The sequence below is a fragment of the Xiphophorus couchianus genome, chromosome 16 (assembly GCF_001444195.1).
Source record: "Xiphophorus couchianus chromosome 16, X_couchianus-1.0, whole genome shotgun sequence".
In the NCBI taxonomy this organism is placed as follows: domain Eukaryota; kingdom Metazoa; phylum Chordata; class Actinopteri; order Cyprinodontiformes; family Poeciliidae; genus Xiphophorus; species Xiphophorus couchianus.
In genome coordinates this window covers 13,239,790-13,267,638 of record NC_040243.1, presented here as the reverse complement: position 1 = coordinate 13,267,638, position 27,849 = coordinate 13,239,790, and the positions used below count along the sequence as shown (strand labels likewise).

Below are 27,849 nucleotides of genomic sequence, written 5' to 3'. Positions count from 1 at the left end.
AAGATATTTGACTAATATTCTCCTCAGAATAACATGTAATATTACACAAACATTTTAGTATTTTTATTAACCATAAATTTGTGAAACTTCTAAAATTATGTCCAATAGCAAAATGATTTTTACTTTTAACTTGGAAGAAATAAAGTCATTAAAATACTTTTAGAAACGTGACACAAAATTTTATTGTTTCATGTTGGAAATTTAAGGCAGCTGAACCAATATATCTCCATAAACCAAACCACGCATTTGATGTTTCGCTGAATCGCAAGATGTTACGTATGTTTGCATGCCTTGCTGCCCAAACATGGGTGCACATCTTGAATCATTTCTCATTTTTTCCACAAAATCAAGACATTTCTTTTCCAAATAAATTGTTTTTATTGATCCACAATAACACAGAACAGTAACATTTCTGCAATATCACAGAACAGAATAGCCTGATATCTTGGTCAATGTGCAAATGAACCGCAAAGAAATGTGAAAAACAACAGGCATGTCTTAACAGACAGTGATGGCACAAGAACAGTTCATTAACTGATGCGAGAAATGAGGTGGCTCACTATGAAGGAATGTTTGATTATCTCAAAGGCACTTTCTGCCTCATTTGCTAGCCAACACACATCTATTTGAACATAAAAATACATAAAGTCACCTCTGAAGTAGACAGGAAAGGTTCCAGGGGTTTCTAGATTATTGGTGGAGCTGCTCTTTAAAGACAAATAACAGAACAGCAAATAAATGAAAACGAAACGGCATTCTTTAGCTGTATGACCGCAGACAACACTAAATAATATGGCTGATATCCAGAATGCTTTTAATTTCAATAAAACTAGATTTATTACACCTAAAACTTCCAGCTCTGTGTTGCTGCTTGAGGTTTCTGTTTCCTGCTGTACAGATAGAGTCTCACTCTCTGATTTATTCTCATTTTTTTCAATTGCAGTTGTTGAAACACTGGCTGTGCGTCACCTCAACGAAAGCAGAAAGTTTTTAACAGATTGCTTTATTTCACACCTTCTATATTCCCTTTGGCAATACAAATAGAAAATTATTACTTTTAGTCAACTCTGGATGTAGCTTTAAACATGTTGCTCAGAAACATGTTTTCAGTGAAAGTGTTTCCTGGGAGAGGTGAGGAGTTCTTTTTATTTATACATTCAAGATACCAACAGAGGTTGAGCCATTTTGTTTGCCTCATTTCCTACAACCAGCCCATTTTAGCTCGAATTTCTATTCCATAGTACAAAGCACACATGCTGTATGACAGCATAATTGCCATGATGGATTTTACTGGACCACCTGTCTACTATGAAACCATTTATAAACCATGGATTAGTTTGCATATATGTTCCAGGCAGCAATGTGGTTTGCTGATAAAAGAATGGTATGAAAAGTGCAGTGGATCTAAAAATGTTCATACCCCTGTTGGGATTTGTGATGTAAAAAAAAGGAATCGTCTCCAAACTTTTTCCACCTTCAATGTGACATTATGTACAATTTCACCGAAACAAAAAAAGTGCAATAACTTGGTTGCAGACCCTGAAACTATTATTATTTTGATGCAACTTTTGATTTACAGTAGGTGACTGGTATGGGAAACCAGCTAGACAACTAATGCAATTTTATCTGTTTTTGCACCTTTTTCAAAATTATTTATCTCCAAAAGATTTGAATGATTTTCAGCCGAATTGTACAGCATAAACGTTGCATAAAAGGTGGAATATTTTTTGTATTGCAAAATCTTACACCTTTGCAATCCACTGTATGAATGATAGGTGATCGTGTCTAAGCAAACTCCTCAAACAGGGATTTTTAAAAAAATATTTTACCCTTTGTCTTCATCAGTGGCCACAGTTCTAGCTAATCCTCATAACAGTAACAATAAGACACTCATCATTTAGCAACTTCACAGAAAAAGTTAACACTGTCCAACAATCATGTTAGGTACAGCTACACATCACAGGTTATATGGTTCCTCTTGCTGACTCAGGATGGCTATTTGTTGTGTTACAGTATCCTCCACACTTACTGGTAAGGAGGAAAAAAACATAAAAAGAATTGCACCTTTTGTTGCAGTAGCACAACATCTCTGAAAAAAATAAACGAAAAAAACCCAAACATTTAATTTGGGTACATTGTTTGGGAGGTGGGGGCAAGGAGGCGACACTTATTTACTTTTCTTCCATTAACAATTTGCACAACCTTGCACATGGTTGATCTATAACTTTACAGTCCATTTTTAGTTTTCTGGCAGGGCACTCCAGATTTTGATAGAAAATCTCTTAGCATTTCCAGCTTCAATGGGCTGTAGAAGGGAAACAGACCCACAGTGTCACATGTCCACCCCCTTGTGTAAGAGTGGGCATGAAATGCATTTTAAGATATTAATTTTTTTGTGTCATGCCAAAACCTCATGAAATGTTTGCAAAAAAAAAAAAAAGAAATCTTATTAGACCAAGCACATAACTCCACATAATTATGTATATTATGACAGGACAGAAAAAGCTTCTGCCCTGCAATCCTTTGAAACAACTGGTTGACATCTGCATGGAGTCTACTTGGTTGGGTCAAAGTCTTGGTAACCCCAAAATGTCACCATTTGTTGCCCTGGTTGAAGGGGGTTGGTACATGATGACAAGACATTTTCTTTCCCTCCCTTCCAATCCTACTCACAGTGTTGTGGCAAGAAATGGAAGATCGTCATCCATTCTCATCTGTCACACCAACTGTTATCTCAAAAATTTAAATATTGCTCTCATTGTAGATATTGACGAATTAAGCAAAGTTGGCATGTCTTTAGTTACGCAGATAAACACATTCCTGTCACATACCTTAATGAGATGCTTTCTTGTCTTTCCCATTTTGAAAAGTACTTCAAATACATATTCTTTTGTGTCATATGTTTTACAGAGAAACCGGAAGTTTCGTCATACTTACCAAATGTTTCAAAGTACTGATCAACCTTTAAAAGTAAAATGTAAAGTGAAAAAAAGAATGTTAGTTACTTTTTTAAAGGAAGTGTCAAAAATTGTAGCACCAATTATTTTGTGAGGTTTGTTTTTCTTGCCATGTCAAATAAATGCTTTCAAATTAAGCGTTGGATTTTTTGGGAGGTTTTCAGCATGAGATTATGTAACTGTAGTAATAGATAAATGGGATTATTGTGAGATTTTTGCTCAGTTTACTTGACATTCCAGTAATTGTGGAGGTTGCTGTATTTTAGCTTGACCCACGAACCCTGCTTCATCAGACTGAACGAATACTGAATGTCAGATAAATAGATCAAAGAAATGTAGTCAGATGGTAACAGCATCACATTCTCCTTCTATTCTCCTGCTTTTATTTAAAAATAAGAGAACTCGTCAACTTGCTTTTCAGTTTTTTTGGATGATTTTTTTTTTTTTTTAACTGTTAACCGTCTATTGAAACAGTAGCATTGAAAAACAAAGAAAATAACCGTGGAGCTGGCCAGGGTTGCAGCTGCACCTTTAGTTTCCAACAGACGTTTTGGGCATCCTGTATCACCGTGTCATAAAATGCCTGCCGCCCCACATTTGAACATCCCTCACACATCAGAGACCTCAGACTCTTCCGGCTCTGGATCCTTCAAGGCATCGTTTGTCAAAGTCAAGTTGGCATTTGAGCGCATATCCATGGCAGAGTGCATTATGGGTAGCCATATGTCATCCATGTTTGGCATCACAAATATTTTCTGCAGGAAAAGAAAGATGGTTAGCTAACAAAAAAAAAAAAGAAAAATGAATTTTCAAATCCAGTTTTGTTGCCTCTAAAACAGAAGTTAGGATTTTTTTTTTTTTTTAAATAAAAAAAACAGATGCTCATCCACAACAGACAACCATGTGCAGCACAGTGGTATATTTTACTGGCGCCCTGATTGAAGTGGGTTGACATAATAACAGCCCTAGAAGAGTCAGGCAGAGGTAAATGTAGACATGTGGTGAACATAACAGAGACTCTTAGCAGTTTGCATTCACATACCAGGCATATCATTAATCTGGTTGCGATTATTGGTAAAGAGTCAAGACAGACAGACAGCTTTTAAATGCTTCTAGAAAGCAAGAAATCCTCATCTAAATCCTTATAAATATCCCAGGAGCTGTTCTTTTTATCCTTGTGAACTAAACAATTGGTCTCTTGAGCTTGGAAAATTGAGTTTTGATTACCTGGAACTCCTGATCCAACTTCTTCTCGATCCACTCCGTCACATGAACCAGAGTGACTTCTCTCTCACCCAGTTTGGGTCGTGCTTTCAGCTCCAGATGGGGAGGACTCCGAAAACCGTACCTGAAAATCAATTGGACATATTTTTCTTGCCACAAGTTGTTAAAATGTTTAGGTTACAAGATCTTTGACTGACTTTTCATATCTATTGATCTAATCCCAATAGGTATTTTATTGGGATTGTATGACTAAGAGTGATGCATAATACTGAATTGGATCAAAAACAATGCTGTTGTTGTTACAGTAGCATTCATATTTTGTGAACATATGTGTGCCTACAGGTGTCCAGCAGAGGGCACACTATTATGCTCTTATGCTAGGACTCCCACTCAATCCCAGCCCACAATAACCCATTTTTTGGTGTGCTCCTGAACATACCATATCCTGTCCGTAGGGGGAGGTGGGATGTTGACAGCAAGCGTCCCCCTGCACTCTTGCACCTCCACAGTGAGCAAGAGGGGTGTGTTAGACACCTCCTCCATCTTCTTCTTGATAAACTCTGTCTCAGTTGCCTTTTGGAAGTACTTGGACTTGGCTATCTTGTCCACAAAGCGCATGATCTTGCTGGGTCTGTGGCCTCCTACATAGCTACAAGGACAGAGGATGGAAAGAGAGAAGACGGAGGAGGAGGGGTTTAGAAAAGGAGTGAGTCAGGTTCATCATTTATTCATAACAGCATCTCCTGCTACTCAGCACCCACAATGATGATAGGGAGGGGACCGGGTGATACATTAAATCAGCAGCAAGCCTTCAAACCTGTGGGAATGAGTGGGTGAATGGACCTGGAGTGCTTTAAAACATCACTGTTGATTTAAATCTGAGCAGTTTTTAATTCAGATTTGTGTCCATGTCTCCCGTAAAGAGACACTTGCTCACCCCTCTGATGCAGGCAGATTGGGTTTGTCACTGAGCAGTTCAGGGGGATCCTCCTCATCTGATGAGCCAGCACTGGATGACTCCTCATCGCTGTCGGCCAGACAGTACGTCCGTGGCCTGGACCTGTCGCGGCAGCATAAACATACAGTGACTGTTTGAAGGTCAGACCATGATAGCTTCACACAAAACAGTTTTGGACACGACCCACTTCTATTTAATGAATTGCAACTAAAATAAATCTCTAGAGGTAAAACTCCACTGATCCAAAGTAAAAATCCAAAATGTCCAGTGCAAAAAACAAAAACACAATATATTGTTTCGTTGACAGGCAGTTGTAGGCATCCATTCCCAAACTCACCATTCATTGGACAAATCCATGAGTGTAGGCGTCCAAAAGAGGGGATTAGTGTACAAAGAGAGGAGGAGGAGGATGAAGAGTCAACAAGAAAAAGGTAGGAATGGTGAAAAACACACAATAGCAAATATGGTCCTATGTGCAGATCTGCAGAGTTAGCATCCAGTTTGTTTAGGTCTTGGACTTCCTATGGTGGTTTCAATGGTAACTTTCTTTTTATCACTCCTCCATAAAGACAACATTTGTAGAGTGTACATATAATAGTTGCCATGTAACAATTATTGCACATTAGCTCTGGATCTCTGTCATTTGGCTGTCTTCTGAATGCAATTGATTGCAAAAAAAAAGTATTAAAGGAGGATAAATGCATGTAAATGCAAAATTTCCTAGACTTTTTGCGTAAATTGAGTAAAAGTAAACAAATTTGTTCCATTTCACAATATACTTCACTTAAAACTGTCACATATAATACCAGTAAAACACATTGAAATTAGTGGTTGGAAAGTGCCATGGTCTCTTAAAGTTAAAAGTTAAAATTGTAAGTAAAACTCTCACCATTCTTTGCCATGATCCCCGAGTCCTTCGCCTTCCTTCCCCAGGCGGGCCAGGTTCAGCTTGGTTTCTAGTGTCATGAGGAAGGAGCCTGTGTAGGAGACTTCCAGATCAAACCAAAGACCTGGAAGGAGAATGAGGGAAAATACAGAAAACATCTGGTAATCAAGCGTTTACCAGATGCAGAAAGCTTTACAATTGTCACTCATTAAAATAAGAGAGACTCTGATGTGCAATTGCTGTAAGGCCTTTAATAGATAAAGGGAAGAATGACCATTCCTATTAAAAACTGTACAAAAGCTCTGCGGCATTATGCTTATCGTTAGGTGGGGGGATAATAATTCACATTTTAATACCTGCTGCTTGCTCAGTGAGTCCTCATTTCTGCAGCAAGTAATAAAATTATTTTATTTAGTAATCTTCCTGTGTTTTGTTTTCTCAGCCTTGCAGATAGTGCAGAAATAAGGCTTAGATGAAAGCAAGTCGTTCATATTACACTGTCAGCATTTATGTTGCTTCTCTTAACTGAGTTCAACAAAACCTGAACATTTTTAACATTGGCTAACAATCCTGTGCGCCCTGTTACTTAAAAACTCAGTTTCTTGGTCATAGCTGTGGCTAAGGGTGGCAGGAGGAGTCAGCATTTCAGTGAAGGATCAAGGGATCCAAGATGAGAAGTTTAATTACTGTGGCTTTATATTGCACAGCACACAAACAGGCAGGACTACAGTGGAGGCAGGATGTCTTAATCCACTAAGATGAAAAGTAAAAAAAAGAAGAAGAAGAAAAAAGGCCTAAACGTCGAGAAAAATAACATATCTACATTGCATTATAAAATGCAATGTAGATATGTTATGTAATGTATCTTAAACCTTTCTGCATTTTGTCACATTATAACCACACATTTTAATGCTTTTTATTTGTATTTTGTGTGGCAGAATCAACACATATGAGTGCGCAAATACACTTCTAACATTTGTGGCATACGTATGTATTCTACCCCATTTACTCTCTAATCCTTAAATCTAACCTGATGCAGTCAGTTGAAGTCTAGTTAATGAAGAGTGACGCAAGTATAATTTTACATCAGCATAAATTCAGATCATCTGGGAAGGCCTCTGAAGTTTTTTTTACAGAACAGCAGTGAACAAACATCTTCAGAACCAAGGAACTTGGCAGACAGGGCAGTAGAAAAATTGTGGACAAGTTTCAAGCAGGGTTAAGTAATAAAATGATATCACAAGCACAAAACATCTCACAGAGGACTGCTCCCGCAAAAGAAAAGAGTTACCAAGCCATAGCTGTCCACCTACACTAATGGACAAGGCAAAGAGAGCATTAATCATAGAAGCAGCCAAGAGGCCCATGATTATTCTACAGAAGATACAGAGCGCTACAGCACAGGTAATGAGATCTGTTGACAGGCTAACTATTGATCACACAAAACTTGGCTTTTATAAGTGAGTCAATAAGTAAACAATTGTTGAAAGATGGAGGAAGTGCCATTTGTAGTTTTACAACACGTCATGGTGGGGGTGTGGGTGTACAGCAAATGTGTGAAAGGTGTTCTGGTCAGCTGAGACCAAAACTAAAGTTTTTGGTAGGCATTGAAAGTGCTATGTGTGGGGGCAAACTAAAACACCCACACCATGCTGAAACATGGTTGTGACAGTATGATGATGTGACATGTTACACACCTCACCCCATCGAGGACAGGACATTGGTCAAAGTTGGCGTAAAGATGTATGGACATAAATACAGGGGAATATTGAAAATGAAAAAACTCACAACTACAATGGAATAGCTATTGCATGGTTTAGCTCAAAGCACATTCCTGTGTTATAGTGGCCCAGTCAAAGTCCAGACCTAAAACCAATAGAGAACCAAGAATGACCTAAGCTGTTAGATAGAAAGATCAATAAAAAGAATTTCAGGAAATTGCAGCAAAAACTTGTTCTATAACACATCATCTCTGGTGTGCAGATTACAAAGGCAAGCCACACTTTTCAGGTGTACAGTAAATAAATAATATAAAAACCACATGTCTGGTTTCTTCTTCCTCACATGTCTGAACTACTTAGTGTAGTCATAAAAATAATACGTCCCCTACCTTGATGGTCCACTGAGGGTTTGGAGGCACAGAGGATCTTAGGAACTGAGAATCCCATGTCCAGCTCCGTCAAAGTCAGCTCATTCATTACATATGGCAGCTGAAGCACAGGGGTCAAATTAGGAGATTAAGAGGTGAAAAACAGACATCAACACGATTTACAGTCACACAACTGCTTGTAGAGTTTTTATATGAATTGCTTCTGCTTGTTAGGGTAATTTATGCGGACTTGTGGCACAACTCACCCTGATTTTACTGAGCTTCATTTGGATCTTTTTGGAGACAACATCGGCCCAGTACTTCTCTCGTAAGAAATCCCAGAATATCCTCCCCAGAAAGGCATTGACCCAGGCCTCTGGCTCTGCAGCCTCCTCTGAACTCCTGGGTAACTGAAGGAGATGCACACATCAGCTTTCGTCTTCTTAATACAAGGTTGCCAGCACATCATCATTCTCCTCCATGGAGACAGTACCAGTCTCGGCTGCCTGGCTACCTCTGCAGTTTCTCCTTGCAACCCAGCTCCACCTTATCAAACTGCATCTGATCATGTCTTTGTTTGTTGTTGCTTCTCTGCTGCCTCAGGTGCTCTATGTTGTGTCTGAAAGGGCAGATAGCTCTCTAAAAAGCTATCTGAATTTAAAAGGATTAAACATACCATGTGGATGTATAACAAACAGCATATGGCATCAAGCAGCAACAGACAGCACCTATGAGCAGTGAAGTGACCCTGCTAACCATTTTGATAACCCTGCCACCCTCTGTTTCCAGCATGCTCTTGGAAAATGTCACAGTGACTTGTTCCCAAGAAAATAAACCCCAAAGAAACCAAAATGTCATACAAGAAACCAAAACTGAATTGAGATTGTTCACATTACAAACAACAAGAGCCTAATGAATTTTATTGAGACTTTATGTGAAACAATGGTAGTAGTATATTGTTTAAAACTTGTAGATAAAGAATACATGAGTCCCGTCAACAGATTGCCAAGTGGAAACATGAAGAAAAAGGTCAGATGTGACCAAAATGAAACTTTTTATTGGTTATTTGCAAAACACTGTTTGGTGATGAACTAACACTGAAAATAAAATAAAAAACAGTTAAATGTCACTCCATATTATTACTTCTCTCTTTACTGTGGGCATTCAACAACTTTAATCAAATGTTAACTTCAACATCAATACTCATTTGTGGTTTATAGCTATGTTTAATGCTTACACTGAGCATAACAAAAGTAGTTCCCTTTAGTTAAATGTGCCACTAAAAAAATGTGTTCAGGGTGCAGCTAAACATTATTTTGTTTGAGAGCTTGTGCAGTCATCATACAGTGATGTCCTGGGTGAGAAGCCACATTGCCCATAAACAAGCACGACTCAAAAACACTTTCTCCAACAGAACAAAAACCGAGTCAAAAATTCACCTTCCAGCAGGATAATAAGCCTGAAATACAACCAGAGCTACAATCAAATGGGTTAGTTTACAGAATGCATTAGAATGACCTAGTAAAAGTTAAGTTCTAAATCCATTTTGTAATCTATGGCAAGATATGGACAACTGCTGTTCAGAGTTTCAATCTACAAGCTAACTACAAACCTGACTGAATTTGAGCAAAAAAGATGAGACAGAATTTCTAACTCTAGATGTGCAGAAAATGTGGAATAGTTCAAGGGTTGTCAAGAGTTTTGCACAGCTCTCCATTTCAATCTAACTTATTTAGAACAAAATGTCAAAGCAGGACAAAATTACTATTAAAGCTGGACACACTGGGAACCCCATCGGTCTACTTGTGGGCAGCCCCCGAGCAGATGTTCTCACTAGGCATTTTCATTTTCAAATGAACCCATCATACCTTTTTGGTAGCTTTAGGGCTGCTCTCAGGGGTGTGCCCGGGGCTGTCGACAGCTGGCGGGCTTCCGGGCGGTGCCTGGGGGTTAACGTATTTGGCCATGTAGATGCTATAGTCCAACAGCATCTTCTGCTTCATCCCCCCAGCTGAGCCACTGGAGAGAGAGGCGGGGGTCTCTCTGTACCGAGGCTGAGACAGCTCCTCCTGGCTTCCCCTGCTGCTGCCCCTGCTGTCAGCCTCAGGGCCTCCGGCCGACTGGATGCTGCCACTGCGGCTGTGAGCAGACAAGAAGGCTGGAAGAGGCAGAAGGAAAAAGCGGAATGTAATGGAAGCATAGGAAGCAGAGAACTGTGACACAGTTTAGGCATCAGGAAGAATTATTCCTTCATTCATTATGAATTTCTTAAAGATTGTGAGAAAGCTTGACTGATTAGCATCTCTTTTGTATTCCTTATTCACAATGCACTGCAGCACAATATTAGCATAATCTATTTATATTACCTCAGAAACGGCACGTATTTAAATCATCTACAGTAATTGAGTCCAACTTGTTCTGCTTACATCACTGGACTCAAAAATGCTATGCATCGTTTTGTATGGGGTCTTATCCTTAAAGGCTTATATCTCACTGAGGAAACCAATGCTATAATATGCTACTCCCCTGTGCATGTAATCCTGCTGACCCTTTCACACTCTGCTGTTCGCTCAGTTCAGGGGATTGGTAGTCCCTAAGCTGAGGCTTACACACAGATCTGATTGCAGTGCAGTTACATGCTCAAAATAATGGTGATTCTGACTGTGGGGAGTGCTTAGGAGAAAGATGGTTAATCTAAAATACTCCACTGTGCATGTCATTCATACGCCTCAAGAGCTGTGACCGTGAAGTCATCTCACCACTCTTGCAGATGCCAGACAGGCTGCCACCTCTCCCCTCCGACTTCATCTGGGATGCCTGAAGAAACCTCCGAAACCATTCCTCCTTTTCCCGACCGGTCCTCCCAAACAAGTAGATTGTCAGATCCCCTCCTCCGGCGGTCGGCCTTCTCTGGTCCTCCGCTGAAGTGCAAACTTCTGCTTTTTCAGCTTTGTCCGTTCGTTCGAGCTTCTCACCCAGTCCAGTGGTTCTCTCGTCCCCAGCTTCAGATCTTTCTCCCTCTGCTTTTGACATGAAGTCCTCCTGTTTTGCCAGTTCAATGCAAATGGGATACTTCTTGTTCCAAACCCTCTTCCTAGCCAAACTCTGGGGCATCAGGTAGATCTGTTGAGTTGGGAGTGAAATAATTTAAACATACAGGTTAAAGATTTTTGGACACTTGAATGCCTATTTTTATATACTCAAGTTTTTGCATACAGGTAGGGTTCTAAAGATGAACTGGGTCTTTTTATGTCCCCCTCTGATATTTATGTTGAATTAAGTTTTCTGTAGGATTATCTGGGTCATCGTCAACTAATGACTGATATTTTCACTTTTGAATGAAGTGAAACAGTTTAATTATAAATAATCATTTAATGAGGGACACCTATTTTGAAAAAGAGGTCCAAACCACGATTTACAGATACATACTTTATCCAACCAGGCTTTGCTGGGTTTAGAAGTCTCGGATTGAAAGAACGACTCTTTTTCTAGCAAGACTCTCGGGCTCATTTTGGGACATTGCCAGGCGTTTCCAGCTCAGAAGGAATATAAAGTTTCTCCAGCAGATTCTGTGTATCCTACCATTGATACTGCTCATATCAGATCTTGTTTTTGAAACATGATCATAGAAATCAGTAAAAAAAATATAAATTTAAAATACATTTCTAAGAAAACATAAATCCTACAACCTAAGTGTTCAAACACATTACATATTATTGTTTTATGGGCTCATTTTAAACCTTTAAATGTGTATATTTTCTGGTTTTGACTGCCATTCCTGGGCCACAGATGGGTCGAGCCAATGGAAATCACATTTCTCCCGTTTAAGTGTTTTCATTCTGACCTCTATTGAATGAAAACTTAAGGCTTCTAGTGCCTTCCTGGGTGTTCAGTCAGATGACTCTGTGTTGAGGCCTAGTAAAATTTGAATTGCATCTAGTTTTTAACAAAGATCTGTTCTACATTAAGTATCACTGTGTGCTTAACCCTTTCATGCATGAATTATGATCCTTTGTGTCAGAATTTTCTTTCCATTTTTAAAATTTTTTTCTTAAGGCATAAAAAAGGTAGGAAATTTTTTTTGTAAAAATAATTTTTTATTTTTTTTTTATTTTTATGTGATCAATTGTAATTTTGTCCAAATACAAAGTTGTTATTTGAAAAATACATCAGTAGTATTGTTCCTTAGGGGTTATCTGATGTCACAATATTTTTTTTACTTGCAAGAGTCGTCTACAGCAGAAGGAGGGACCGGGTCGGTTCTCATGCTTTTTTGTCTGTCGGCCATATTGTATTTGACAAAAATAATTTCTTGCATTTGCAGCTGATGGCCAGTAGTTGATGGTATATTTTATGATGCATTAGTGTCCACTTCAGTGGTCTGTGTGCATTTATAACATAAAAATCCACAGGAAGCACAAGAAAATGGCTTTTAGATAGCTGTCCACTGTAGTGACCACTATGTATGAAAGGGTTAAAGCTTTGTTCCATTTTATTGCTTTTTATTTTGTTGCTGTTTTAAAACTCCCGTTTGTAATGTTTATTTTTGTGTTCTGCCTTTGTTTAAATCAATGTAAGCTGAACAAAAGTTGTTTTAGTTGTACAATGAATTTCATTTCTAGATAAGACATTAAAATGAGTAGATTCAGCAATGATTTCAGCCAGTTAGTAAACACACAATCAGGTGAAAGCAAATATGAGGCAACTTGCTTAGTGTTACCATCTGTTGTGCTTGTAATCCAACACAGAAACAAATTGGACAATAAATATTTCATGTCTTCTTGCATGCAGACTCATGTTTTAAATCATTTAAAAAATAAATAAAACCTATTTTAATAAATAGCATGCCTCCATAAGCACCTCACCCTGCTGTCGGTCAGATCGTAGATCTTCTGACTAATGTAGGTGACGTCAGGTTTAGGCTCATTGTGTGCGGCACGGCGGGAGATGTTCCTGTTGGGCTTGGAAAGACGCAGAACAGAACCCTCCAAGCGGACGTAAACAGAGTGGGTCAAGGTGGCGTGGTACATCTCTGGGTCGTAGCTCTGGATCTCATTCATCCAGCCCTGCAGGTTACAGCGAGAGAAGGTTGCTATAACAACCGATACCGGAAACAGCTACAAACAGAAAGACACTCTTGTAGGTGCAAGACATGAATTCTCTACTACAAAATCGGAACAGATTCTTTTGTGCCACATAACATAAAAATATTGTCATAATCGTTATTCAGGCTTAGAAGAAAAATAAAATAGAAACTTTATTCCTCCTGCTGTTGCTTCTCTATTCTGATCGCTGTCGGCTCTATCATCAGGCATCATGTTTAACATATCCACAGAGCTCCTGTTTTGGAACAGCTGTGCCCTTTAGCCACGAGGCTCTCCTTTGCAACAAGCTTGGCACCTACAAGCACACATGCTTACATAACTTTATCGAAGAACCAAGCATTTCTCCACGTACTCTCTGCAGAGTTCAATGGGTTTGACTAAGGATCTAAAAATAATTGCAGTGATATCAATATTCTATTGCAACTTTTATGAGGATGGATACAATTTGATTCTTAGATTACCACTGCACACACAAAAAGATTATTTATTTAAAATATCAGAAGGGATGTTTGTACTTTCCGAGACAATGGCATGGGAAAGTCCAAAATTTGAGCTTCTGAGGAATTACAGTTAATCCTGCTATTAATTTTGTGGGCAATCACCACACCAAATGTCCAAAAACTGTAGATCAACATCCAATTAACCCAAGATTTGAAATAAAAGCATAGGTTGCTTCAAATGTGCTGCACTGAACAAATTGTTCAGGACAGCAGGAGTCAGTACTGGTAAAATATTGTTTATCCACAGTTGAAATAAAAGCAGCAGAAATAATTTTTCATCTAAACAGATCTGAACTTAGCTATGCAAACATCTGAAAGCTTACGCAGCAAGATGTTATCTTAAAACTGCCCTGAAATGCTGCTTGGATGGTAAAACTTGACTTCCTTTGTAGTTACACTCAAAACAAAGACAAGACGATCTTCTAAAATCCCTGCCTAGACAAATCCTTCAAAGCAGGCTTTTAATTTTCATACAATGTCCCTTTGATTACTTTGTTTCCCCTATCTGACTCTGTGGTGCTTTGTTTGACTCTCACCTTGAATATTCCTGGTTCTTTGACATCCAGCTGGGGAACATTTCGCTGGTCTTTCCTCCATCTCCTTGTTCTGGTCCCTGATGAGGAGCATCGAGGAGCAGACAGCCAAAGGACCAGCAGGGCCAGCATGAACCCAACTACTATCCCATGTAACACAGAACATAGACAAGGAGGCACTGGAAGGACTAAGTACAAATACAACAACTGTGTTAAGAAGATGAGGCCAGTCATAGGCACATTCTCCAGTTCTTCCACCAGTCCTTCATCTTCTGCATCCAGTTCACTACCCAAACCAGTGCTACCAGTATGAGGCTGCTGAGACATGGATTGCTCACCATCTGGTGTCTCAGTATCTGTACACAGCTCAAAGTCCTCGCTGTACAGTTCACAGAAGTCCTCATCTTCCTGTCGAGCGACAAGGGCTGACATGGAGCAGCGTCCCAGAGTGAGAGAGGGAGACCTGTGGAGAGTAGATGACGAGGCCTGGGTGAGAGCTGGTGCAAGAGACAGTGATGGGAAAGAGAAAAAGGACGAGTCGGGGCCCTTTTCTGTAGGAGTCTCCTCCTCTTCTTCCCCTTCAGCCCCCTCTTCTTTGATGCTATAGTTGTTGTTAGCTTCTGTATGTCCGTTTACCGCAGTCACTCCACTGAGCTCCAACGCACTGGAGGAGAGTGACTTGGCCCGATGAGCGGCACTCCCAGCAAGCCCCACACCGGACTCATCCCCAATAATTTTACTAAAAAGCTGCAAGGGATCTGACATCACCTCTGACAACCGCCTCTTGGTGTCTTCTATCCTGGCCTCCACCTCCTGGACCTTAAAGAAAGATCTCCCATCTGGGGACATAATAGGCGAAGAAGGTGCTGTTTTGGAGTCTCCGCCTGCTTGAGTGACTGTGACAGGGCAGGAAGACAAACGAGGCTGGGAGAACTGCTTGAAAAGCTGCATGTTGCGAGGCGGAGTGCGGTGGGTTGGCTGTGTTTGCTGGTGGTGAGAATGGTGCTGAAGAGGCCCTTCGTGATGTTCGCCCTTTGAAGTGTCCGTGGAGAGGGACTTAACAAAAGATTTCATTAAGTGTCTGTGTCTGGCATGTGGGGGTACGACAGTAGCAATTACAGGAGCAGTTTCTCGAGAGTCGACATCATTTGACAAAGATCTAACAAGGCTGAGAAAAGGCTTGGAAGAGGAAAGGGCTGCAGATTTACAAGGAGAAGAAGAAGTGGAACTAATCAAAGGGGGCTGGGCTGGTCGATCGGATGCCCAGGAGGAGCTGGCAGGAGAAGTGGAGCTCAGGTGGGAGTGAGTTGAAACAGGGTTAACAGTCATTGCAAGAGAGGGTGTGTGTGGATGCGAGTCCAACGGCTGTGCAGGAAGGATGGCAGATGAAACGGGCAGTAGAGATCCAGAAAAGATCTCCGCATCAACAGACTCCAGCCCTAGCTCCTCTTCTGCCTCCAAGCCTTTGGCAAGAGATTGGCCATCAGTCCCTGTGCTTTGGCTTTGAGGTCCTGCAGCACCATCGAGAACAGATTTAGCAGCCGCACATTCAACAGATAACCCATAGAGTTCTTCTTCCTCATCTTCCTCCTCCTTTCCCAGAGCGGAGAAGTGGATGGTGATAGTGTCACGAGAGTGGGAGCGCTGCACCTGCAACTTGGGTCCTGGTGCATGACGTAGAGGAGTGTCAGCATGCTGGCCACTTCCCTTTCTGCTGTTGCCGTGGCTGCTCATCGTCACCCTCCACAGGGCTCACAGCCTGAAAGAGACATAGAGAGATAGCAACTGTTGAGCACCAAAAACAGCTTCAAAGATGAATAAAAGTAAGGAGCATTGAGAAGTTATGGTGGATGTGGTAAGATTCCTAGAGTCCTTGAGCTCCCTTCATCTTAATATGAAGATGAAGAGTATGTCTGTGTTCCCCGACCCATTAGGCCTCATTATAAAAAGATGAAACTGGCAGGCTAGCTCTGTATGGGGTGTTGTATGTAAGATTACACAGTAAAAAGAAATTAACAGCAATATTTTTGGTTTATTTAAACTGCCAAAAAAATGCAGGTGTTCATTTTTCAAAGTCATATTTTTGACATGTAAATATTTAGTTAGGAAGCTGAAAGTTTTGTTTCAAACTAAAAGTTTAAGTCTGAGCTAAATATTACTTTAAAACTTAATGTAATAATTTAAATATTTTCCAAATTAAACATTTAATTTTCAAACTAAATATTTAATTCATAAAATATTTAGACTCATTTAGCTATAATGCAAATTAGCTTGCTGATAAGCAGAAGTGGAACATCAAAATAAAAGCTGAGTTTTGTAGACCCCTGTATAAACTCTGCTGCTGGCTGAAAGGCTTCAGTAGTTCAAGTAAGTTTTTAAAAATATAATCAATTCTTTACCTCTCGACATATCCGACATGTTAGTTGAAAGCATAGGACGTGCCTCTTTATCGGACATACAGACAGTTGTTTACTGAAACCACAATTGCTGCTATTGTTTCAGTAGCAGCAGCTTCTCCATCAGCAGCTGCCAATGTGATGAAGTCAACCAGAACACTTCCGGTTCATGTTCGTTTCACCTTCTGCTTTAACAACAGTTTTACACAAACAATATGTTGTTTTATTTCATATAAATGATTTTGATTTATGAATGAGTACTAGGAGGTCTTAAACTTCGATAACCACTCTCAAGCAAATTAAGAGTGAATAATAATTCTAATCTGGTAAAACAAAAATATCCATGACGGATTTAGGGAAGTGGGCAAACATCCAATTAAAAAACACTAACAGGCACACATATGACAATTGGTTCATCCGTTGATCCACAACCTTTTAGTTTTTAAAGACAACTACAAGCAAAACTAACCATAGGACATAATGTTGCTACAAAGTGGCTGTTCAACAGTAAAAAAGTATTTACTGGATATTCTGAGTAAAGTTGGAACAAAGTCATTTGTCATGCAAAGAATTTGCAAAATGAAGCAGTCTTTCATACTATTTTATTACGCCCATTTATTCTTCCACATTGTATAGAGTCCATCATCCTTGGTTAACATTACACATGTGCACAAAGAGACACACACTCTGCAAACAAGCCTGTGGCTTTCAGGCTTTTGGATTGAAGATAGAAATGGTTCGTAATGGAAGAAGGGGGAGGGACGGAGCAAAACAACATAGCAGTTAGCTCTTGTGATTGCCTGCATTTCGGAGAAAGCCTCAGCACCCCTTGGGGGCTCTCTGGTTGGCACCGCATCTAGAGAGACTGTATTTTCCCTGGGTGAAATAACAGAGCATTTGACTTTCCCGGTCAACCATTCAACTCTATTGTGGTACAATGGGGTTTTCTGTACGTGCATGTTTTTATTTTGGTATGGCTTTGCTAAGGGCAGCTAAGGGCAGATCAGACAGAATGAAAACAAGGAAAGGGAAGATTGGTCAAGAAAAGGCTGAGGGGGGTTGAGGAGTCATCAGAAGACCTTTCATGGACAAACCTCTTAAGAGAAATTCTAAGAAAGGCAAGGGGAAACGCAATGACCAAGAGAGAGAGAGAGAAACAAGAGAGGCAAAGATGTGTGCAAATAAAGAACAGGGGAATAGACAGAGGAGACAAATGGGCTGGAAGACAGGGCCACAGAGATGGAGGTGGTTGTTGTGGTGTCTGACGCCTGAAGGACTATTTGAAACATTGAGAAGGTTGACAGGGTGAGCAGAGAACGACGGTTTCAAGCTTTCCTGGAGTCAAGTTCAGCAGGGTGCAGTGAAAAGACAAATGAGACACAGCTTTGCCCACTGAATCAATGTAAATACAGGGTTCTGATGAGTAAATATCCCTTTAAGAAAGTGGATAAACACAATTTATAGCATGGGCCTCAATGTTTCTGCTGATTTTTTTTAACTGTATATTGATTTCTTAAGATGTATAACATATTTTGTAGTTTATATGACATCTTCTCTATAAGTATTACGTACTGGCTAAAAGTCTTCTATAAAGGCCACAATCAACATTAGAAGAAATACTCTTTATGTTTGCTGGCTCACCCGCAGCTTTAGTTAGTCCGTGTTTTCAAAGCACCATTTTCATTAAAAGCTTTGTGTTTGTTTTAGCTGCCTGTGGATGAGAAGGAGACAATTGGAGAGCAGCAGAGAGGAGAAGAGACTGGCAGTGAGACAAGGCTCATCCAATTAATCAAAGCAAGCAGGGCCGTTCTAATCAGCTAAAGCCAGAACCCGGGAGACGAGAGAGAAAGGGAGGGAGGTTAAAGCAGCAAGGTAGAAGAATGATATACGAGACTGAAAGACTCTATAAAAGAAAGGTGACTATATTAGAGACTTGGGTTCAGGAAGAAAAAAAAATGGAAAAGAAGGAAATAAAGCTTTGTAAGGAGTACTTTGCAAAGTAACCCAGAAAATTTCCATATATAATATCCATTCCAACACCACTGCTAAAAATAAATTCAAAACATATTACTTACTACTCTAGTAAAGAGAATGGGCTTACTAAAGCAGAAATGGAAATGTATTTTCTATAGCAGGGTTCTTCTTCTTCTACTTGTTGGATTTATTGGAGGTTGGCAACAAACTTTTAGTAGCATTACCGCCACTTACTGGTATGGAGTGTGGTTAGTGATGGTCTATCGATTTATAAATATATATAAACTCCTAGTAATAATAATAACAATAATAATAATAAATAAATAAATAAATACAATTAATAAATCCTTCCTATACATATAAATATAAATATTTATACATATCAATACTCAGACACGCATACATACTTATATATAACTTTATATTCTACCCATCTATATCACGCACACATTCACAAACACACCTACTATAATCAAATTCTATGAAATAATTAAGTTTTCTTTAGAAATTGAATAACTATTTGTTTATGTTTACTCCCCAAATTCTTCCTCAGAATATCTAATAAATTAACCTTTTCCTTATTACATTCAAACTCTCTCCTCATATGTCTTCTCTCTCTTTCATACTTATGGCATTCTAATATAACATGTTCTATTTGTTTCATATTTTTCACAGTAATCACATTTGCCAGTAGTATGCTTTTGTATTTTAAAAAGTGTATTATTAAGTCCTGTATGTCCAAATCTTAACCTTGTTATCACTCTTTCCTCCTTTCTATTTTGTCTTCCATTTCTTCTTTCTCCTACCATCTTCTGAATTTTATAAAACCATCTTCCTGTTTTTCCTTCATCCCACCTTTTTTGCCTTTTTCCATCAGTTTTTCTTTAACAATACTCTTTCCCTCAGATTTACTTAACTGTAAAACTAATAGAATTTTGAATTGCCCTCTTTGCCATTTCATCTGCCCTCTCGTTTTCTTCTACCCCAATATGTGCTGTAACCCACACAAATATAACTATCAAACCCATATTTTGTATTCTGAATAATGTATGAAATATTTCTAATAAAATGTCCATCCTACTATGTGATTGATTATATTTTAAACTTAATAATGCAGAGCTATAGCAGGGTTGCCCAAGTGCAGTCCTCAAGTGCTACCATCCTGCAACTTCTAGATGCATCCCTTATTTAACACACCTGAATCAAATGAATGGCTCGTTACCAGGCCTCTGCAGAGCTGGGTTACTGCTGGAGAGGGAATTCAGGCTTTTGACTCAGTTATTTTATAGCAGGAATGCACCTAAATGTTGCAGGATAACATGTATATGGTGTTGAAATTATTGTGGGCAAATAGAAACAGTATTTTTGAATGAAATAAGTATATTCGTGAAAGAAATGTGTTAATTAGAAACTTAAATAAGAATAAAAGTAAATCAGATATAAGAGAATTGCTTCAAAAGCCACCTTGGGATATAGTTTTTAGCAGTATTTCAGTAAGAACGGGTATTTTGGGAAGAATATAGTAAATAAAACATTTGATCCATACTTAAGGTGGTGGTAATGCGCTGTAAGTTGTTTGCCAACCACCATAAAAAAAGAAGAAGAACGTTGCAGAACGTTGGGGACTGGACTTGAGCAACCCTGTTTTATACTTTGTCCAGCCATTCTGTGCACCAAAAAGGAATGAGCTCCACACTGATGTAACTGAGAGCCTTTCCTAAAGCAGTCTGTTTATTTTATCTTTTATTGTTAAATGAGCCAAATCAGTTCATGAACCTGAGAAAAGCAGCAACATGTCTGGTTTTATATGGACCTAATGTTAGTCTCTCTTTGATGGTCTCTCTTTGCGTACATCTCTACATGTACGCAAGAAAAACTAATCCATCAATCTGTTACACATTTTCTGCTGTGTTTTAAATCGGTGTTCTACCGATGAAGTTTTACTTTTAATGTTAAATTAAGCCTGCAGAGTCAAAGATGTTTATACATACATGCATAAGAAACTTGTCTTAAAGGTTGTAACCTCATAAATATTCACTCTCACTGCATATAGATGGAGGTAGGCCTGTCACAATAACAAATTCTGGTGGACTATAAATTGTCCTAGAAGTTATTGTGATAAACAATTATATTGTTTTGAGATTTATTGATGAAACCCCAGGCAGATGTATAAGGTGTAAAAACAAAAAAGAAACAAAAACAGAGATACAAAATATTTGCTCGATTGCAACAATTTTCTCAATCTTGCATGGCTCTTCTGTCAGTTTGGTCCAGAACAGAAGTCACCAAAATTTGAACAAATCAAAGAACACATGAAAAAGGAAACAGGCTGGGAAACAACCGGAAAAAAGGGAAGTAATAATGACACAACATTCTATGCACCTGCACATAAAGGGGTAACGAGACAAAGGTGGAAAAGCCAAGAGAACTATTACAATGGCAACATGGCAACCACAGGAAGTGAAAAAGAAGAAGAGAGCCAAAATTTTCATGATGCTGCCCATCTGTACAAACTCTGCAGGGTTTAAAAATAGCTTAGAGTGGCTGTGATGGTGCTGATCTCCTGACACCTCCATGCCCACATAAAGGACTCACTATAGGAGACAAAATGTTAATAGAAAAAGCATTTCATTGCTTAGTGATGATAAAATATCCTCATTCAGAAAGCAAATCAACTTTTACAGATTGATCAATACCAAAAATGACTGAACATTAAACCACGAAAAAGGCTACAAATATTGATTGTTTCTGAAAATATTTTCTCTAAGATTTCTAACACAATAGAAACAGCGGCCAGCACTCAGAGAACACACACACACACAAAAAAACACATGATAAGACTTTAACTTTATGAAGTTGTTTTTCTAGAGGGGATTCTCAACTATTTTAACAGTATGCAACACAGATGGCCTTAAGCTCAGGATTAAAGTGTCATAATTCTGGTTAAACTGGTATAATTGGGTAGCAAGAACCTGTACAGTGTTTTGTAAACCCACATTTTTCATTACAACCACAAACTTCAATGAATTGCGTTTAGATTTGATGTTTTGCACAAACACAGGGAAGAAAATGCATAATTGTGAAGTGAAAAGAATCTTTTTTACAAAGCAAAATCTGAAAAGTCTGGCATGCATTTGTATTCAACCTCCCATGAGTCAACAGTTTGTAAAGCAACCTTTTGCTGCAATTACAGGTGGAAGTGTTTTTGGATCATGTTTCTTCAATATGTATGAACATAAATATAAATCGAGTCTTGACACAGACTTTCAATTGGATTCAGGTCTGAACTTTGACTAGGCCATAATTACACATAACCATTCTCTGAGTTACACTATGCAATAATAACTTTTTTTCTAAGTTTAGTGATGTTTACCTGGTGAACATATAGCTCTGTCCATCTTTCAATCAACCTTTCTCTGCCTCCCCACAGCGTAATGCTGCCACCATAATGTTTACGGGTGGTCATGGTATATTTAGTAGTTGTCTGTTTTCTGTCACACAAAGCATTTAAAGAGCTGGCCAAAAAAATTCAATTATAGACTCATTTAACAAGAGCACCTTCTTCTACATGCCTGGTGTGACCCCGACATGATTTGTGATAAACCTCAGAAAGTGTCTGTTTAGTCATTACCAGACTTGGGAGGGCACTTAGTTTCCTGGACTTTACTTAGGAAGTTTTCTTTGTGAAAATACACTGCCTGCGGTGAATCCTTCCCACATGGGAGGAAAGACAGAAACCAATCCTAACACAACCCTAAATCTGGGTTCAGAACAATGAGCTTCAGCAGGCCTCAAAGGAGTACTTTGACGGTGAGCATCCATGCTATGAGTCATGGATCTCCAGCAGGACAACAATAAAAAACAATTAAACAAACAGAGATGAAGAGCATTGACAGTACTCTGCAGGATGAAGCAAGTTTTCCTTCCTCTCCAGCCAAGAATCTACCATCGTCATCACTTCAAACATCACGATGCACATGATCGGGTGGTTGCCAGGCCAACAGTGAAGCTCTTTATCTGAGTCTGCACTTATCCCTCTGTCCTCCTTTTGTTCTGTTCTCCTCACTTTATGAAAAGAGAGTTAGAAGAAGATCTGCAGTGACAGACACACAGCGTGCGCTTTTCAAATATGTTTGGATTGCAAAATAAATCCTCAATCTTAGATGAGATGGATGGAAGGAAGAGAAATATTTTTACATCATTTCAGTGAATTTGGGACACACTTTCAGACGACTCCCGCTCTTCACTTGCCTGTAAACACTGAGATAAAAAGGTGCTGATTTTCATCATTAGGAGGAGCTTATTTGCTCAAGAGGCGCCAAGCGGATTTCACGCCAAGTAAAAGATTTGCATTGGATATTGACACATAACCCATTTTGACAGTTTAGAGATCAAAACATGCAAACAAACAAACAAGCATTAAGAAATTTATAATCTGTGTAACTGCTGCTGATGAAACCCAAACAGCTTCAGGGTTTTGGTTTTAGATGTAATCCATTCAATTGCATAACACACAGAAGAAGGAAAAAGAAAAACAGGAAAACATCAAATGTGTGTGTGGATTTACAGAATGACAAGAATAGTTAAATATGTTTTTGCCTTTAGGCCACCAACAAGTGCCGGATGGTACTTCAACTGAGGCTTTGTAGCACAGAAAATGAGATTTCAGATTAAAAAATGAGGCCAGGCAGTTTTAGTAGAAGTCTAATAAATATTTCTGTTAAGAGCCATGATCCCTGATGTGGAGGTAACTTTCAACCCTGCCACTCTGAGCAAGTTCCTGGCCTGCTAAAGGTTAAATTACCAACACAACTGCAACATCTGCATAAGCACAAATGCAACTGTCTTCCCTCAAAGACTACACCTGGAAAATACCAAGTATTTCAGAGCAAAGTCAAGCCCCAAGTAGAAATAAGCTCAGGTTTTACATAGAAAATCTGGATTATCAATGGCCCACATATATCTTCAATAAAAGGTTAATAAATCAACCTGTAGATTATTTAAAATGAAGTTCTGAAGCATGGCCTTATTTTAATGCTACTTCTGTGAGGATGAAGAGCGAAACTTATCAGGTTTATTTTCAAAAAATACAACAAAGCGGGCCCATCCTCTTGAGCAACTAAAACCGTTAAACCTAAATGGTGAAATAATTCATGCTAATCCAGGCAGTTTATTTCCCCAGCAGAGTAGACGACACAACACAGATGCAAATATATCTTTCTCAAACAGTAACTTTTCAAAGATGCTAGATCTCATCAGTGTTATGTAAGGAAATTCTGAAAGAACCGAAAGTGTGCACTTCTGTACTCTTGAGTCAGTTCTCGTGAACTTTATCCCTAAAGGTTGTATTTAGTGTGTTGATAAAATATTTGTGTATGATCGCGCGAACGTCCTCGTTTCTATCTGATGCCGGAACTTCCTGTTTGCTGCGATAGTCACAACAGGAGGGAAGCTCCAGCCCCTAACTGCTTCCTTTTAAGTTACCCATTAATAACAATCTTCTGCTTAACAGCTTTGTCTTCCAGCTGCTAAAGATCTTCTGAAAGTAGAAGTGGATTATTTATTTGTCATGGCCCAGAATGATTTATTTCATATCCTGGCAAAGAGCAGTTCTCAGCTCTATATGTGTACTAGCACCAAACTAGCAGCTGTGGCACCATTAAAACTCATGAGCTGTAGTAGTTGTGGCCGCCCGTCACTGTGACGAGCGCTGACGGATACCCCACAAGCAGCTTCATTTTGACAGTGAGAGTGCTATAAGCTGCATGCTCTATGTATACATCCACTCGTGCATTCATCCGTGGCAAAACTGTGTTGCATGACAGCTTCTTTTCAGCAAGATTAAAAAAAAGGAAATCAGACTGTCTGCTATGTTTAACATCAGAGCGTAGATATATGTGTGACGGAGGGGACATCTGATATTTAGCAGCTGCAAAGTAAAACTCCCAATGTAGCTGCATTCTGACAGGTTGCATGATATGAAGCAAATGTTAGGACTCCTTCAAAAGCTGGGGTTATTTCTTCTCCTTCATAGCTCAGATATATTTATTTTGAGACCCTTAAATCAAATTGGGTGTATCAAATTGAGTTGAAAGACAAGAGCATCAGTCTAATCCGACTGACTGTTCGAGGACAGGATTATTTAGAGTAGCATTCAAGAGGCCTCAACATGCTGGGGCTCAGCAAAATGTGTTGCACATCAAATATTTGTCAGGTAAAACACCAAGAGGTTAAGCATGTGAGTATGTGTGGCAACTTTTCACTTTTGTTCAGTTTTCAAGCACTGCTACGTAGCTTAACTGAGGTTTTGTGTATCACAGTGTCAATGGCAAGAAAGGATGTGCATCAGATATGAGGTGTTTTCACACAAAAGGGAACTGTTTCCAAGAATTGCATTCAAACCATTTCTTGTCTTTGCCCACAATGTGCTACAGTCAAACAGGAGATATAAATCGGCACCAGTAAACTTCAAATTCAACACCACGGCAGCAAATATGAAATATTCCAGCCCCGACACATGGCTTTAAAGATGAGGTGGATGGAGCATAGGGCTGACGGATGACTAAGAGACAGTTTGCCAAACACCCTGAGGATGAATTTAACAGCATATGAGCTGCAGCTAAAGATGAAACGCTCACTGCCCGCATCACAGAAGCCTGTAAACACAGACATGGTATAAACACAGGCAAGTCCAATCAGCTTTAGTGTCCTGCACGCCCTAATCTACTGTTATTTCTGTGTTAACTGGACACATTTCCCAGAATCTCCTGGGTTACAGAGGCCACAACCTGCCGTCGTCAAAGCCATTATTCAACCAACAACAATAGCTAATTCAAATGGTCCAGACGCCACTGTTTGTTTCTATCCTCACAGGAGTTTATCCCATCAAATACAGGAAACGCTGTTCCCTATCAAACTTGTTCTTCATCCAGAAACACAACGCAGCGTGTTGTGTTTCTGGACACAGCGACGGAGGAGAAGTTAAGATGGAGAAGATTAAAGTGAGGAAAAGCGAGGCTGGTCAAGGTCGTGAATCACTTCCCACATCACCACCAACACACATGAACACTCAAGGTTAAAGGAGGAAAGTACAAGGGTGTCTTGTTTTTACTTTGATGTTTTAGAGGCATTCACTCTCCTCTTGAGAGACACAATCTGCACCGACAGCCTGGCCACGGATCAGAGTGGGAATGAGCCTGCACATACAGAGAGAGAGAAAAAAAAAGATAATCTGCTAAATTTGTTACTCGAGGGCAGGAAATTACATAATTAAAATATATTAGTGGCAGTGTGATCCATCTGTCTGAGATAACTGTAATTACTCTCAATCCTCATTTGCTGTGAAGGGGATAAAAAAGATGTTTGGATCGGAAACAAAGAGCTACGTCTAACCCGGTACATCTAGGATGCATCTTCTCTTGATGCTTCCTGATCAAATTTTAACCAGAAGGTTGAACCAACAACAATCCACTTCAAAAGATTACAAGAAGGCCTGACTGAAAGGAAAATACAAAGAGAAAGAGTGAAAATATAGCTAATGCTAAGTGGTTTATAATCTAATAATGAAAAGATCAGAAAAAACAGAAATGTCTTGCTTCATATTCCAAACAGGCTGGAGTCTAATCTCTTCAGACACCGCATCCACTGTAACAGGGCAGAGCACATTTCTATGTCTAAAGCAATTTAAACAACGGGTCAAAAGCTTAACAAGGCTTGTTACTAATTGGTCCCTGATTATCCAATGGAAATCAAGATTTAACTAACTTGATCTGAGAGAGCTGTTGCCAAAAGACATTAACCATTTCAAGTGGTGGTATTCAAGTTATTTAATAAAGAAACCTACTTTTTTTTTCTGACAAAAAAACAAGTAAATGTCTCCAACACAATCCTCACAGTGAAGCACAGTGGTGGCAGCATCATGCAGTGGAGAGACTTGTCTTTGGCAGGACAGGGAAACTGGTGAGAGTTTGTGGGAAGTGTGAAGGAGGTAAATACAAAACAATACTGACAAAATATGTTAGTGGCTGCCAAATCCTTAAGAAAAAAATGAATGCAAAAAATTTAGAAATTTCAAATAGATAGATTAAATATTTTAACATTTTGTTGTAATTAATCAGACTTATGGAAGAAGTCCTCTCCCTCCAGACCTGTAGAATGAACCCACTGCTGATCTGTCCAGTGGCTGTGATTCTGTGGCCTGCTGCTCAGAGGGGAACCCAGAGGAGGAGACAGGACTGAGAAGCAGCATCAGCAGCCCTTACCAACCTGAGCAGCTCACAGTGGGCTGCATGGGTAATGAGGAGCTCACTGAGTTCACCAGTGACACTTCCAAGAATAAACCCATTCTCTATGGCAGGCGTGAATTATTCGGCCCCACGCCACAGAGCTAAAAAGACAATCCATGGCTTACACAGTGCAGGCACAGAAACATGTTTCATGATGCTGGACAGCACTGTGGCATCCAGAAACAGCGAGGCTGGTGCAAAAAGGAGGACAACATCCCTGTTGATTTCTCTCCTCCTGTAATTCGGATCTATTTAAAGGTCCTCTCCCCATTTATTTATTGTTTGTTCGTTTGTTTTGCGTGTGATCAGTCTTACCTTCCACTTATCGCATCCCCATCCTCAATCTACTGCGTTGCTCAGCATCGAGGTTCCGAATCTGCGTAATCCGCTGAGATTCCCCGCTTGGAGCGCCTTCCTCTCCCTGCAGCCTGCAGAGGAGAGGAGAGGAGACGGAGGGCGCTGAGCTGCTGAAGGCTGGCTGATCACACCTGGCTCCTAGTTCCGGCTTTATTAAACGCTCCACATGCAAGGGACATGGGGCGTGTATTGTTTTGGTAAACGGGTGGGTTGGTTGGCGCCACACCCCCCTCCTCACCTTCCTTGAATGATTCTTACGGAGCGGTCGGACCGTCGGCGCACTGGCGATTCATATTTTATTGTGTTGCAGCAGCGGAGCGTGGATTGCGTCACGGCTTTGCAGCGTGCCAGTAAGACGCGGATTTCCCTCCGCTGACAAAATACGTACCCTGCGCTGTCTTTAAAAAGCAAAAAATGTGGACAGTCATATTCGAAAAAGCCCCCCAAAAATATGACATTTTCTTTGCTCTGGGGGGGAAAAAACCCCGCAAACAAATAAACTGTGGAACGAAATCAACACGGAACACCAGCTTTCATTTTTCTCTCCGATCAGCTGACAGAATTACTGGCAGACAGACAAGAGCT

General features: G+C 39.7%; 1 protein-coding gene across 3 annotated transcripts; it reads right to left on the bottom strand.

Annotated features, from left to right (window-relative positions):
- Positions 1-358: 358 nt before the first annotated feature.
- tex2 (testis expressed 2) lies at positions 359-27,833 on the bottom strand. 3 transcript variants are annotated; one of them, XM_028042378.1, is made up of 14 exons: positions 27,503-27,833; positions 27,223-27,335; positions 25,734-25,818; positions 14,256-16,011; positions 12,980-13,180; positions 10,874-11,237; positions 9,983-10,272; positions 8,381-8,524; positions 8,136-8,235; positions 6,029-6,149; positions 5,119-5,241; positions 4,621-4,830; positions 4,185-4,305; positions 359-3,712 (listed from the first exon to the last, which is right to left on the bottom strand). In XM_028042378.1, exons 4-14 carry the CDS (start codon positions 15,984-15,986, stop codon positions 3,566-3,568), a joined length of 3,552 nt encoding a protein of 1,183 aa, XP_027898179.1. In that variant the 5' UTR covers positions 15,987-16,011; positions 25,734-25,818; positions 27,223-27,335; positions 27,503-27,833; the 3' UTR covers positions 359-3,565. The 3 variants fall into 3 exon arrangements, with proteins under 3 accessions (XP_027898179.1, XP_027898178.1, XP_027898180.1); XM_028042377.1 differs by having other exon boundaries at positions 27,223-27,833; XM_028042379.1 differs by having other exon boundaries at positions 5,119-5,235; positions 27,223-27,833.
- Positions 27,834-27,849: the final 16 nt, after the last annotated feature.

Coding starts and splice junctions, on each gene's coding strand:
- tex2 (XM_028042377.1), bottom strand. CDS start 15,986: ATGAGCAGCCACGGCAACAGCAGAAAGGGAAGTGGCCAGCATGCTGAC. Junction 13,181..14,255: donor AAGAACCAGGAATATTCAAG/GTGAGAGTCAAA, acceptor TGTAACCTGCAG/GGCTGGATGAATGAGATCCA. Junction 10,273..10,873: donor GTCTGGCATCTGCAAGAGTG/GTGAGATGACTT, acceptor TGCCTCTTCCAG/CCTTCTTGTCTGCTCACAGC.